A 14,219-nucleotide genomic window follows, 5' to 3' on the forward strand; every position below is an offset into this window, starting at 1 on the left:
TGTTACTAATCTGCATAGTTAGGTTTGGTTTATTGGGGTTTAACGTCCCGAAGCAACTCAGGCTATGAGGGACGCCGTAGTGAAGGGCTCCAGAAATTTCGACCACCTGGGGTTCTTTAACGTGCACTGATATCGCACTGCACACGGGCTTCTAGAATTTCGCCTTCATCGAAATTCACCCGCCGCGGCTGGGATCGAACCCGCGTCTTTCGGGTCAGCAGCCGAGCGCCGTAACCACTGAGCCACCGCGGCGGGGCATCGTTAGGGAAAGGATTCAATACGCATTCAATTTGCACTCGACAGAACTTATCGAGAGAGCTCAATTGAGCCCAAATTGCTGATCTGTATTGCGTTCAAATTTGAATTGGGAGACCAATTTTTTATGGTCAATCAACAGGAAACTTCAATAACGAAATAGCGTGTCATTAACAGGATCTATTGAGGAGATTGAGAGTCAAGTTGATGTCAAGTTTAAAGTCATAAAGTACTTTTGTATTTCCAGAATACTCTGAGTGCGTTCTTGCGAGCGGTTAGAATTTCTTCTGTGTCGCCTTTTTGCTTGTTTGTTTTGTTTGTGATCCTCGAACTCAAACCCATTCCCTGCACTCTGAACGTCAATACGCCTACGTGGGAATAAAAAGGGAGTAATCTGTCCTCTAGTGCACTCCCTTTTATAAACGGCAACAACCCTTAGGATGGTTCCCATTGCAGCGACACTCCAGTTGCTCATTCCTCGCACTCGTCATACCATCCTTGGGCCTGCCTGCGTCGTGAGTCAAGTATCGCGGACATGTTACGGGGAACCGGTGCGACACGGAGGTTGCAGACATGTGGGATGCCAGAGACTTGAAGGTCTGTGGTCATGATAGGGATGTCAGCCTGAGAGAAGGTCCATCCGCCTTGCTGTATGTGAAGAACAGGTGACGAAGTTGGCGATAGCGGTTAAAAATTATGCACGGACCTGATAAAGAAAGTAAGCCGGTATGTTAGTAGACACATTTAGCACACCGTGTACCATGCTACCGCTGCCGTTACCGGAGTACCAGGAGCCCGCGGGTCGTTAAAGGGGCTGCGAAACACTGCCTGGGGGAATGCCGGCTATACTTCAGGTGGATTCTTTATGTCACACAGATGCTGACTTAAAAAGAATTACAGGAATCGATGCACAGGAACGGGAGTTATTCAGTGAAGAAATTTCAAAATACAAGCAAACAAAACGCTGCCCTCAACTCGATTTTGGCGGCGCTTCCCACTCCTATTTCGCTCTCCCAATGACGGCACCTGGCGCAACCAATCAAAACAGCCAGCCAGAGCACGTCGCGGAAGTTTGTACTCCATGGTTGCCTGCTCTCTGTGAGACTGGCAGCGTTGTTTCCATGCCAGAGCGCCCCTGGTGGTGTATTTTTATTTTACTTGCTTTGCAGGGCTTTTATCTAAGACAAACAAATTGTTTTTGTTGATCTAATATAAAACGCAGACAGGTGACAAAATGCGTCCCTATTTATTCACACAATTTGCAGTATATTTACTGTTTGTCCGGTCATCAAGCTCGCGCCAGGTGATGTCATATCCGCTGCTAAAAACCCGCCACTGTGTGGCGACACCATCAGTGCCATGAAGTTGTTTTTGGGAGGACATTAAAATATTAAAAAACGGAATGTACGCGGTATTACCGACGCTAATAGCACCATTATAACTCACTGTATGCAATCAACAGGCAAACCAGTTAACTAAGATTGTGTTTCTGGGCCCCTTTTATGCGCATGCTCAGTTCGCCTTGAGGGCGCCAGGTGACGCCAGGTACCCGGAAGCTGCGCGAGCGTCACCCTCATCGGGACCAATCAGCGCGGACGTACTAGCGATGGGCGGGCTACCGGTATTCCCATAGAGTTTCTTACTATTACCTAGCGGGAAAGCTGGCGGCCCGTTTATGGGAGTCTGCATGGAGATCCCTCGAGACCACTTAAGCCACAATGGGCGCTCAAAGCATCATGGGGCGGTGAGCTACCGACTACAGAACTTCCACTTTTGGCCAAAAAAATAATGCAAAAATAAACGCTATTCGATAATCAAGAATGTGCTAACATTCAATATCTTGTCTTTAAATTGCAATAAATTAGTAGAAAAGCATTTAAGTGTAAAGTTTCCCCAAAATAACAGATGGCTAGCTCTCCTATTGGCGAAGTAATGAACACTACAAAAACTAATATTAAGGCGGAAGCCTTTAATGCCTCATAGTTGTAAGCTGGAGTTGTCGACAGAAATGTAACGCTTTTCAATTGGTCGAAATGGTCGTGACGTCAGAGTGCGCGAATTTCAAACGGGGCCAATTGTACTTTGGCTAGTAACCACGCAACTAATTAAAGGGATCGTATAGTGATGGTGCAGCGAGCCTAATTAAGCTTTCTAGTAAGACCACATACACAAATAAAACCGAGAAAGAATTTGGTCGAGTTCAGGAATCGAACCCCGGTCTCCGGAGTGCGAGACGAGCACGGTAACCACTCCGCTATGTCAGTTTTTTTTTTTTTATTGCCTGACTTCACACACACAAATACACAAATACACACATACAAACACACAAATACAAATACAGTACACAAATACACTTAACTTGTTTACTTCTGTTTCCAGCCGTTTGTATTCTGTGTTTTATATCTGTTGTTTTCTTTCATGAATCCCCCCCTATGTAATGCCCGCATTGGGCCTTTAGGGTATTGAAATAAATAAATAAAATAAATAAATACACTTACAGAGCGCAATGAGCAATAATTAACAACACTATCCGCCCGGGGGTGCGTGGCTTCGTCATATTAAAACTCCTTAAGCGTCACCAAAGGCTCGACTCTTTCGAGCCACTCGGGAGCTTCAGGAGCAAGTTTCTGAACTTCAATATACTTATGCATGCACTCCCGAAAATAGATCCGTGCTGGCCGTGCATCAGGATCGCAATGATATCCTGCCATTCTGGAGCGCCAAATACAATGGAGGCCCATTAGCATAATGAGGTCGAATGGTGTCCCATCCTCACTCTCTACAGGCAAGTACCGGATACCATGAGCGTCGAGCGGAAATTCCTTTTTTAAAGTCCGTTGCAAGATGTCCCAAAAGTATACCCCCTCCCAACAGTGCAAAAAAACGTGGTCTATTGTTTCTGGTTGTTTACAAATTAAACAATGTGATCCCCAAGGTAGAAATAACTGCTTCCTTTCCAAGAATTCCTTTACTGGTAGTGTTCCGGTATGTAATTTAAAGAAAAAAGTTTTTGCACTTGGCGGCACCTGCATCGCCTTCACACGCTTAAGTACGTCGCGTCCCTGGCCTCCATTGTATAAGGCCCTGTACATAGGTTGTGGAAGAACTACATCGCACAAATCTTTATACAACTTTTTCCTGCTAACAGAAGATAAATATTCATACGAAAATCGAACCGACAGGAATCGAACACTCGCGACAACCTCTCTAAAGTAACCAAAAATACGTCCCGAGAAACTTTCGGTTGTGACAACAAAGTCCGGCAGTGCATTTCCGAGCCTTAATTGGCACACAGTGCGCAAAAACGGATCGCTTACATCGCGCACAAAACAAAATCTGCTTACAATCTGCCGCAGAAATAAGTGTCCCAGACTCAGGCCGCCATCCTTCACCAGCCTAAACAAATTGGTCCGGCTGCAGCGTTCCCAGTCCGCAGCCCACACAAAAACGGCAAAGATCCGGTGCAGTCTCTGTACGTTCATCCTTGCACAATGCAACACTTGCATCACATACCACAGCCTAGACATAAAAAACAGATTGCACACTGTGGCCCTTGCGAAAATTGAAAGGTGTCGCCCTTTCCACCTTTCCACCTTTTCACGCGTGGCTTGCGTCTGTGCTTTCCAGTACGAATCGCTATCGCGATAACCGTCCAGTGGGACACTCCGCTATGTCAGCGCTATGCTTTCGAATGAACAAAGGCGCGTCTAGTGAATACGGTGTCTTCGTTCACTCCCATCTTCCTCCCTTTCCTTAAAGCGAGGTTCAGGTGTCCACCGAGATATGCGAGACAGGTACATTTCCTTTCCTCAAAAACTAATTTACCGACGAGCAAGACGTAGAGCCGAACGGGCGATGGCGTTCTGTGGACACCCTGGCAGCGTTGCAAGACACTATCGCGTTCCACACACACAGCCGAAGCTAAACATGGTAACCACATATCAGTGACACTAGCAGCAACACCGCGCTTAAGGCTTTCACTTCTACGCGCTTTAGGTCAACAAAGCGCCCCCTGAATTTTTTCGTAATTAACAGGCGCACTTTTAAAAGAAAATATGTTAAAAAATGTTGCTTAAACACTTTAAGAGGTTTTTAATGGCATTTCAAAAAAGTGACACCTTTTATTGGCGTCGTGTGCTGTTGCGTTTTCATTACTATGGCTTTTGCACACTGCGTTCGCGTAAAAGTCGTCTGCGCACACACGAACAGCGTTTTTGGAATGAAACATCTTAGTAGTGCCACTCCGTGTTGGCGAAAAAATACGACTGTCCCGCATTAAGTAGCTCACCGCCCCATGATGCTTTGAGCGTCCATGGTGGCTGAAGTGCAGCGCCGCCAACTTTCCCTCTAGGTAATAGTAAGAAACTCTATGGGCATTCCGGTAACCGTAGCGACAACACGGTATGCTAAAGGTGTCGATGACGCTGTGCAGACGTTTGCGTAACACAACCAGCGCTGCTCGCTTGGTCGCGAACAAGGGGGTTGTGTCTCGTCAGCTGAACAGCCGAGCAGACGACGTGGCAACTGGAGAGCGCTCCGTGCGCACGCGCGTCTACTCTTAACACGAAAGGAGTAAGCTGTCCTCTAGCTCACTCCATTTTATAAATTAAGGTCCGCTAAAGGGCAGCTTGCTCTCTTTTTACTCCGACTCCTTTCTGTCTAGAGTGTCCTCTCGTCAGGTCTAGCATGGGACTTTGAACGACTGCCTGGTCGATATTCCCGTGAGATTTCCCGTTCTCACGTGGACGGGAGCGCCGCCTGCACGCCTCCCGCGGGGGGGATTTTACCGATAAGCTTTAACCGCGACTGTTCAAGGTGCATATGTCAGCCTAATCAGGGGCGAGATCCTAGAGGGCGTACGATATGGCGAGAACAATGGTTTACAGTACACGTAATATGAGATAACACTTATCTTTGTCTACTTAAATACGTTCAGCTGGAGAGGCATCTACAACAGAGTGGCATGCAGTGAACGGTAACAGCTGTCTGTTTTCAGTGCAGGAAATGGCGGACATCGCTTCGTACCAGCTCTGTGACTTAACCGCTGGCTTGAACGGCAGACCGGTCCGCTTCAGCAAGCGTCTCCCTTCCATCCTAGTATGCGGCCTGTGCTCTGTGATTCCTGGGGAAACATGTGCCTTGCCTTGCGGGCACGTCCTCTGCAAGTGCTGTCTACAGGGCTGCGTAGATGGCAACCGCATTGCCTGCCCCTTCGATGGGGAGTCGTTCGAGGCGGCGAAGGACGTCTATTGGGTGTCGTTTTCTGATGAGCTCCTGTTGGATATGGAGGTAGGTACGAGTCATGATCCGCCATAGAGTTTCTTACTATTACCTAGAGGGAAAGCTGGCGACCCCTCATGGGAGTTTGCATGGAGACCCCTCGAGGCCACTTCAGCCACCATGGGCGCTCAAAGCATCATGGGGCGGTGAGCTACTTGTTGCGGAACTGAAACTTTTGGACAAAAAAATAATAGAAAAATAAAGCTGTTAGATAACTACGAATGTCCTAAGATTCAATATCTTGTCTAATGATTGCAACAAACGAGCAGAAAAGCATTTAAGTGCAAAGTTTGCCCAAAATAAGAGATGACTAGCTTTCCTATTGGCCAAGTGATGAACACTAAAAAAACTAATATTGCGCAATTAACAGGCGCACTTTTAAAAGTAAATATGTTTTAATATAAAAATGTTTTTGCTTACATATTTTAAGAGGTTATTTAATGGCATTTCGGAAGAGTAAAAACCTTTTTATTGGCGTCGTGTCTCGTCGCGTTTTCACTACTATGGCTTTTGCACACTGCGTTCGCGCGAAAGTCGTCTGCGCACACACGGGCAGCGTTTTCGGAATGAAACATCTTAGTAATGACACTCCGTGTTCCTGAAAAATTACGACTGCGCCGCAACAAGTAGCTCACCGCCCCATGATGCTTTGAGCGTCCATGGTGGCTGAAGTGCAGCGCCGCCAGCTTTCCCTCTAGGTAATAGTAAGAAACTCTATGTGATCCGCGAATGAAGTGACGCAGTTCTCCTTCTCTTCTTCTGCCCTGCAACATGGCTTAACTTGGATCGCTTTATTTTGTTGAGTGATCACACTGCTTATGAAATGAGCGTTTCAGATTGTGTGTACTTGTTTAAGACCAGCAGAAGGAAGAGTTTCTGGTGAAAAATAGCAAGACGCCAAAGCAGAGTGGGCTCTGAGTGTATGGACGCCTCCGCCACGAAAAAAAAAAGCTTTCAGAAGATACTTAGTTTTTGTTTGCTGCTACAGAGAGTATCTCTTGACGACATAGGCGAGTGTTCCATCTCTTGACAAACAAGGCTCCACTGCACGGCCTCGGCGGCAGCACTGTCGCCGTCGAGAACTTGGGTGCGCAGAACTGTCGAATGAAAGGTAACACAGGCGAAAGTTCAAAACACGAAGCGTGAGAGGCTGCACAGTAGAACATCCAGTGCGAAAGCTTGGGGCGATATGCTAATTGTCTTAGTCATCGGAGAACGAAGCTTGTTTGCGCCGGCGGTGGTTTTTTTATCTGCTGGATACCATTTGGACGGAACATTTCTGAATTGTTTAGAGCAGTTCGAGCAGTTCAGCCTCAGATTTGCCACAGCTTTCTGACGATGTTTCCCTGAATTTGCTGAGAATTGGAGTTTAAAACATTTCAATTCCAATGAAATTCCGAACAATTTCAATTTGAAAACATGTTCGCAGTGCAGTGGAAGCTCCAAGAGATGTCCTGTTCTATCCCGCTAGCAAGCCCACCACACTCCTATGAAAGCCGTAGCGTCGCAGGCACATCTTCCAATCTGCCGCTCGCAAATTTTGTATTGCCTGCGGATGAGCAATGAGAGATAGACGGCTGGGAAAGTTTCAGCAGGTTGTTGACTTGAAAGTTCAGACGCCTCACCTGCGCGATATCTCGTAGACAGGGACACTACAAAGCGCGTAAAACGGTGTACAGTGGTTCCCAAAATTTTAGAGCCAACTGCAACTGTGGCCGGAACGGCAGCACTGAGGAGAGGCGGCGCTGTTATCGGCGACGTATGCCGATGCCGAGCCCCAGCTAGGCTACGAGGCATGTCCTCCTAGCTTTTAACGTCTTGCTGATGATGTCAACGAAAACAGGCAATAATCATCTTAGTTATCAGCCTGACTAGCCATATAGGACAATGACCTCCTCCATATCTCTGCAAATGACCCTGTTCTGCGCCTGCTATCGTTACCTTATCCCAGCAAACTGCCTAATCTCATCCGTCCACCTAACTTTCTGCCGCCCCTGCTACGCCCACCTCGTCTTTGAATGTCTGCGCGAACGCTGACGTTTGGACTGAGCCTGTTCATTTCTCGTAAGCTATGAAGGCTTTATATATGATGGCTGGTTTGTACTGCATATTTGTCTATCACGTGATTGATAGTGTGAATGTGCTGTCTTGATGAGTAGCCTTTGCTAAAGCCGGCCTGGTCTTTCAGCTGACTGAATTATGAGCTTGCCCTTATTCTATTGGCAATTACCATGGTAAATACCTTGTAGAGAACGGACAGTAAGCTGAGCAGTCAGGTCTCATATATTTTTCAGGTCCCATAGATTGGGATAATGCTACTGTTCTTTCAAGATTACGGTACGCTTGAAGCGGTGAGGCATTGCATATAGAGGGTGGCCAGTTTTTCTAGCACAAGCTCCCCACCCTCTTTCAACAGATCTGGCGTTGCCCGATCCTCACCAGCTGCTTTTCCGTTTTGCTTCTAACGATTTCTTTGCTTCTCTTTCATTACGTCTAGGTTGTCCATTTCCTTTGCACTATTACCTCTTTCATTATCGTCCTAGTTACTCCGACACTAGAATAGACCTATGTGGAAATCATCGGCTACCTTAAATGTTCTCCCTATTGGCAATGAAATGGTCTTCTTCGTCTCATAGCGCATACATCTCAATTTTGCCTATGTTTAGTTTCTTCTTGACTGCTTTTCGGCGACCTCTTTTCTTTATAGCGTGCTCGATTCCCTGTATATTATACGTCCTCACGTCGGTAACTTTAAGCTTATTAACTTTGCCAGCTTCGTCAGTTCTATTCTATCTGAGGGGCTTGAGGCTTTCATGCTCTGGCGCTTCTTAATCAGCTATTTCGTCGCCTGAGAGAACTTACTGGTATCCTGCTTAAATATTGTACCCACTACTTCTATTGCGAATTCTGTTATGATATCTGTGAGATTACCATCAATCTCCTGAAGGCTAAGGTCGCCGTCCACGTTTAAAGCAGAATATCTGTTATACAGGCAGGTCGTGGATTCCTGTGCATTTCCTTTTGCCGTTAACGCATTGATGGGCTTATTTCTTACTAGTTTCTTCCGTTCTCTTTTCAAATATTGGCTGATTCAAGACCTTACCACCCTATGGTCACTGCATCTCACCTAGCCGAACACCTCCACATCCCGCACGATGTCAGGAATGGCACGCAATGTGAAGTCTATTTCGTTTTTTTTTTTTGCCTGGCCATTCGCGGTCTTAATATAGAAGACAATATAGACAACAGGCATTAATATAGACTGAAGCGTTGCCGGCAGTCTGACAAGTGCATATCACTACTGCTAATCTGCAAACTGGAGAAATGAAGGAAACACCCCCCTTTGCCAGTTTGGACACAATGTATCAGAGAACAAATGACACCCGAAGCCGAAAGCTTTTATTAGAAGGGAGCAAATTACTCAATGACATCCACACATGCGCAAGGAAAGCTTTGCAGCTTCCACATAAACTTCGTAGTTAAAGAAAAATTCGTGCTGGTTGGGGGTTCGAACCCGGGACCACCGCTTCGTCGAAGCAGTCGCTCCATCAGAGCTATACGGGACGGCTAGTATATGATAGGGCGAGAGCGAATTGATCAATATCTCGAAGCGGGAACAGTGTTGGTCAAATGTTTAGGGGAATCCCCCAAGGTGGAGTAAATTTGTAATAAGGGAGTAATTACTCATTGACATCCACCCGAGCGCGGCCATACGGCTACAAAGCCATACGGCTTGTATCATAAGGTGTATTAAAAAATGGGCTGAAATAATAGAGTTTAGAATTGGGGACATCAAGCCTTGGGGCCCCCAAGGAGTTCAGGGTGTCGAAAGGCCAGCATAAATTGCGCCCCAAGCCGCCTTGCGTTGAGGCAACATGACGCTGTCCGGCAAAGCGGGGTCTCGCGCGCCTGAGCACATATTTTTGGTGGCCGCTACACTGTCTCTCATATTCACGGCAGACGAAATGCGCACGAACCTTTCGATGTGTTTGAAGATGCCTGCGCCACAAAATTTTAGCGATAGAACGTGCGAAGTTTTCAGATTGCTGTCAGATTTAAAAAGCTCCAGTGCTGAACGAGTATGCGTCGTTCTTTTTTTTTTTTTGGCCAAGAAGACAACATGGCAGAAAGAAATGGACGCTCTAAGAGGTTGACGATTTTGGTCGGTAAAGGGCTACGTAGAATTCGCGTTCCGTTCAGATGTTTTTTTTTTGTCTACGTAGAAATTTTTATTCTTGCAAACGCAAACAAAAAGGAAGTTAAGTTCAATTTCGAGAGTTACCATGGTGCGTTCCAGCCTAGGTGGCTCTGCACTTACGTGGCAAACGATCCAAAAAAGATGAGAAGCGTTGGTTTTCCCTATTATAAAACTCTCTAATAGGCTATTGGCCACTGTACGGAAGTGAAAATATCTAAGGGGCACTTAATCGCTGACTACATGAATATGCAATAGCAGTGCTTTGCGTCCGGACCGACGCGCTCCTACAGACACCGTTGCATCTGTTGGTCGACGGCTCGAGTCCAGTTTGACGGCTGACTTACGTTACGATTAGCAATTCTGTACTAAACTCTCACGCAGATTCGAAGGCAATTCCCACAATTCTAAGTGTATTGCGAAGCGGATAGATATACGCGTTGTTTTTTTCAGCCCCGGATAAATTAGATATGTTATACAGGGTTAACAAATCAGAAAGTCACGCGTACTGGATGTGCAAGAAGCACAGAACTCTCTTCGTTGAATGTAAAGAGGGTGTGGTGTATGAGATTCTGCTATCGTGTGGGAAACAGTGTGTAGGACAGACTGGTCAGTGTTTAAATGATCGCCTCCGATTGCATAAATGCAATGTAAAGAACGAAATGAACAAGATGGGTTGCTAACAACGCCTTGCAATTGGTGCCAAGGGTGTACACATCTCCCGACAAGACAGTTCTAATCGGTAAAAACAAGGATAAGCGCACGCGGGAAATAATTGAAGTGGAAAAGATAGATCGATTAGGAAGTGCTTGTGTTAGCATCCCCTCTTTTAGTCTGTCCTATTTGCGTTCATTCGGGCTCGATGATGTCACGTAACTCTTGTGATATCATGGAAATACAGCGAGTATATACAGATCTGTTTCTTCACAATAAAGTTTTCGGAAGTTAGCACTGTGTGTGTGTCCTCTCGTTCTGTGTCCTTGTGCTGCGCTACAACGATGGTTTTAGGTTTGAGCCCCCGTACTGTGCGCCAATTTGGGGAGTCACAATGTGCGACATATTCAAAAAAACTGCTGAAAACACGACCGGACACGAAGCAGAAACACCTCGCATCGTGTTCAGTCGTGTTCTGCGCAAAGCTTTCTTGAATATGTTACTTCCACAAGTGATCCAACAGCCTGCACTACAATCTGTGACCCGAAACCACATCGCTTTGCAAGCTGGTGCGATGTTTATTGGAATATATACTATATATGAAGTGATGCTATGTAATATCTAAAAGGAAACGGGTCCGGTCATGGTTAATGTCGTCTCACGCATCCAAATGCATTCTATTCTAATTCATTTCTAATTCAGTTCAATTCCTTTGTAGTTTGTGCAGTTGTACGTACTAGTACTGATTATTACCGGTTAACGTTTCGTATTTTCACGCCTTTGATGACGTCACGCCACTTCGACCAATCGGGAGTTTTGTAACGCCACATTTCGGACGACCCCGGGATTTCGTGCGCATGAGCCATCTAATGCTTTCGCATGGATAAGCGGCCGCGTAACCTTCGTATTAAGGCGAAAGCCTTTAATGCCTCATCGTTGTCGACAGAAGGTTGTCAGCAGAGGTGTCACTCTTTTCGGTTGGTCGAAATGGTTATGACGTCAGAATGTGCGGGTTCGCAGTAATGAGGTCACCCACGGATGCCTGATGCCCCCTTTTGGAGCAGACGGCAACTAATAAAATAGTTGTCGTCCGCTCCGACAGGGGGCGTAAGGCGTCCGTGGGTGACCACATTACATATCTCATTACTGCGAACAGAGCCATGGATACAACCGAACTCATCGAAGCAGAGAGAGAGTGCACTTTGACTGCTAAAGAAGCAGTCAAAGTGTGTAGTTGTAATGTAGTTGTAAGCAAATAGAGAACTAGTACAGCACAAACAAGAAAGGTTTTCGCTTTGCAGCACTTTAGAGAGCCAAAGTGCCCCCTGAATTTTTTTCGTGTTCTCTTGCTGCTGGCGAAAGGTGATCTGTTGGAACGCCGAGCACGGCTGCGACTTCGTGGGTCCCGCCGGAGATCTCCTGCAGCACTTCGAGAGGAACTGCTCGTACCACGCCGTCTCCTGTCCTCGGTGCGGGGACAGCATTCTGCGGAGGGAGCTACCTCGGCATTACGTGCATGCGGGATGCTCTGTATCCGCGTCGCCTTACCCAGTTGCCGCGGACATCTTTACATTTCCAGTTGTAAACAACGCCGTCAGCAAGGAGGAGTTACTGCTCCGCAAGTGCCATGACTCACTGGTTTCGATACAGACCCGCGCGAATCGCTTGTCCGAACGTCTGGATAGGCTTAATTCCCAGCATTCTGCTATGCACTCAGGGTTTCGCTGGGTCAACTTTGGCGATCTGAAACAATTACGCGTGCCAGGAATTCTACGAATCGCTTTGATTGCTGCTTTGGTTTACATGTGGTATTGGATTTTTAATACGCAATTGCTTCAAGATGCTACAAATACGAGGAACGCTTCCGTGTCTAAATCGAAGTCATGGTTTTGGTAATGATGGCCTTACACATTTCTCTGTTAGGCCAACTATTAATTCAAACTGCTTGAGCGCTAGCGTTGACTAGAAGCACTACACTGTACCGTTTCGTGGGCTAGAGTTTTACAAGGAAGATAGGTACTCGTGCTTTCTGTTTTGTGTTTACGTATAAAACGAAGACATTTTTTTATCTTATTGATGTCTATTGTTTCCAAGAATTAATTAGAAGCAGTGAAATCTGTTAGTGTAAGATTTTAGCGTTATTTGTAAGAAGTAACGAGTGAACTTGTAGAACTGAACCAGCACAAGCGGATTTAAAGGTTAGGAAGTGTTTATTTATTGTCATATTCAGCGGTTCCCGAACCTTTATAGCGGTATTGACAAATTTGATTTAACTTATTGTCTAAAGGGTTCCTAGCTTTCCGATGACCTTGAATTTTATGGTTTTTCCACGTGCATATAACTGCTTCTTTTCCGTCTCTTGATAAGAGTTTCGGTTCAATCTGCATGGACGACAAGTTAAAGCATTTCGATATGTGCGGAACAGTATACCACCATGTAAGCAGCACTCCAGCTCCACGCATCTCCATTGTCCCTTTAGTCACGGGTGCATACCTTCAAGCCATTGCCATTGCGTTGCAGGTTACATACGCTAGCGCCCATTCTTTCTTCAGTGATGGTCCTAGCGGTCGGCGCTAGACACTATGGCGTCTTTATGCCATATCTACTGACGAGTAATGCATTAAGCTGGGAGGTGGGTGTTTCGTTGGCTTCTGCTGCTTGCGTAATTCTGTCGCCATGACAGCAGCGCACCGCCACCCATCTACGGGAACTTTCCTCTTCGTTTGAATAAATAAATGTTTCACCACGAACAGAAAAAGGAGGTGTTTCTGCAGGGGCCGCTCAGCTAATACGGATTACTATGTTTTTGCCCACATTGCCGTTAGTGTGATGGTATGTCAGCATAAGTCGCGCTGCAGGTCAACGCTACTAAGCACAGCGGCGTGTCAGTGCAAGAGGAGTGAAAGAGGTACTATATTTGCTGTGCTTTGCTTATTGTCATCTTAAAAGAGCTTAGCAAAAGTGGCCTCCGATGCAAAAGAAATACTTGGCAAGAAAACATTGTGTATGTCTATTTTGTCAGTGTTCTGTACAGTGAAAATAAAACAGAACAAGAATACGCGTCTATCGACCACCGGTAATAACTCAGGTTGTGTTTAAATTGAATAAACAGGCCAAGCTGGCATGGCCAGACACATCCCTGGATGGACAGTGGATGCGGCGAATTAGATGCATTTTCTTTTGGGGGTTACCAATTTTTCTTTCCACCCAACTCCTACTGAAGAAACATACGGGTTGGGAGCTTCGTCAAGCCGCAATTGCGGCTTTTTTTTTTGTCTTCTCAGCGACGTATCTGACTGAAAAAATAAACCCTAAATCATGAACCCTGAATAATTTAGCTTCATATAATAGTTGATTTGCAACCGCAGATGACATATCTTTCTGTGTTGATTCTGCAACGTTCCTTTCATCTGGAATAAACTTCCCAGTCAAGTATGAGGCTACATATTAAAATTTAATGGTTCATAACAACGTCCGAATCCAGAAGTTCGGTCGCTTAACCATACAGCCTACGTAATTAAATACCATCAATACCCAATGCCAGTGATCCTCCTTGGCATCGGAGATGGCCGCGTGTCCACTCTAGACGCACGCATCTTCGCCAACGGGTGCTACCTCCCCGCAGCTGGGCCTCAGCTGCGCGGTCTCCATTTCACGGAAGAGCTCGTCTTACCGTCCCTGCTGTCATCACCATCGCCGGCTTCGCTGCCGCTTCCATCGTGGTTCGGCGCTAACCTTTGTGTTTTTCACCTGTGCAATGACGTCAGTGTTGTTGTCTCTGCCGATTTCGCTGTATGGCACATCAGCGAACTGCGCGACAACAGCGCTAACCCCC

The 14,219-nt window shown here is 46.2% G+C and overlaps 1 protein-coding gene across 1 annotated transcript in view; it reads left to right on the forward strand.

The window, feature by feature from the left end:
- The window catches only part of LOC149336464 (uncharacterized), a 21,378-nt gene extending 8,093 nt beyond the window's left edge, over positions 1–13,285 (forward strand). The window contains exons 2-3 of the mRNA XM_089554148.1: positions 5,252–5,544; positions 11,720–13,285. Coding sequence (XP_089410274.1) covers positions 5,260–5,544; positions 11,720–12,280 — 846 coding nt within the window. The 5' untranslated portion in view covers positions 5,252–5,259 and the 3' untranslated portion in view covers positions 12,281–13,285. The remainder of the gene's footprint in view (positions 1–5,251; positions 5,545–11,719) is intronic.
- The last annotated feature ends 934 nt before the right edge of the window (positions 13,286–14,219 follow it).

The sequence above is a fragment of the Amblyomma mixtum genome, chromosome 7 (assembly GCF_055824585.1).
Source record: "Amblyomma mixtum isolate Tamu chromosome 7, ASM5582458v1, whole genome shotgun sequence".
Classification (NCBI taxonomy): domain Eukaryota; kingdom Metazoa; phylum Arthropoda; class Arachnida; order Ixodida; family Ixodidae; genus Amblyomma; species Amblyomma mixtum.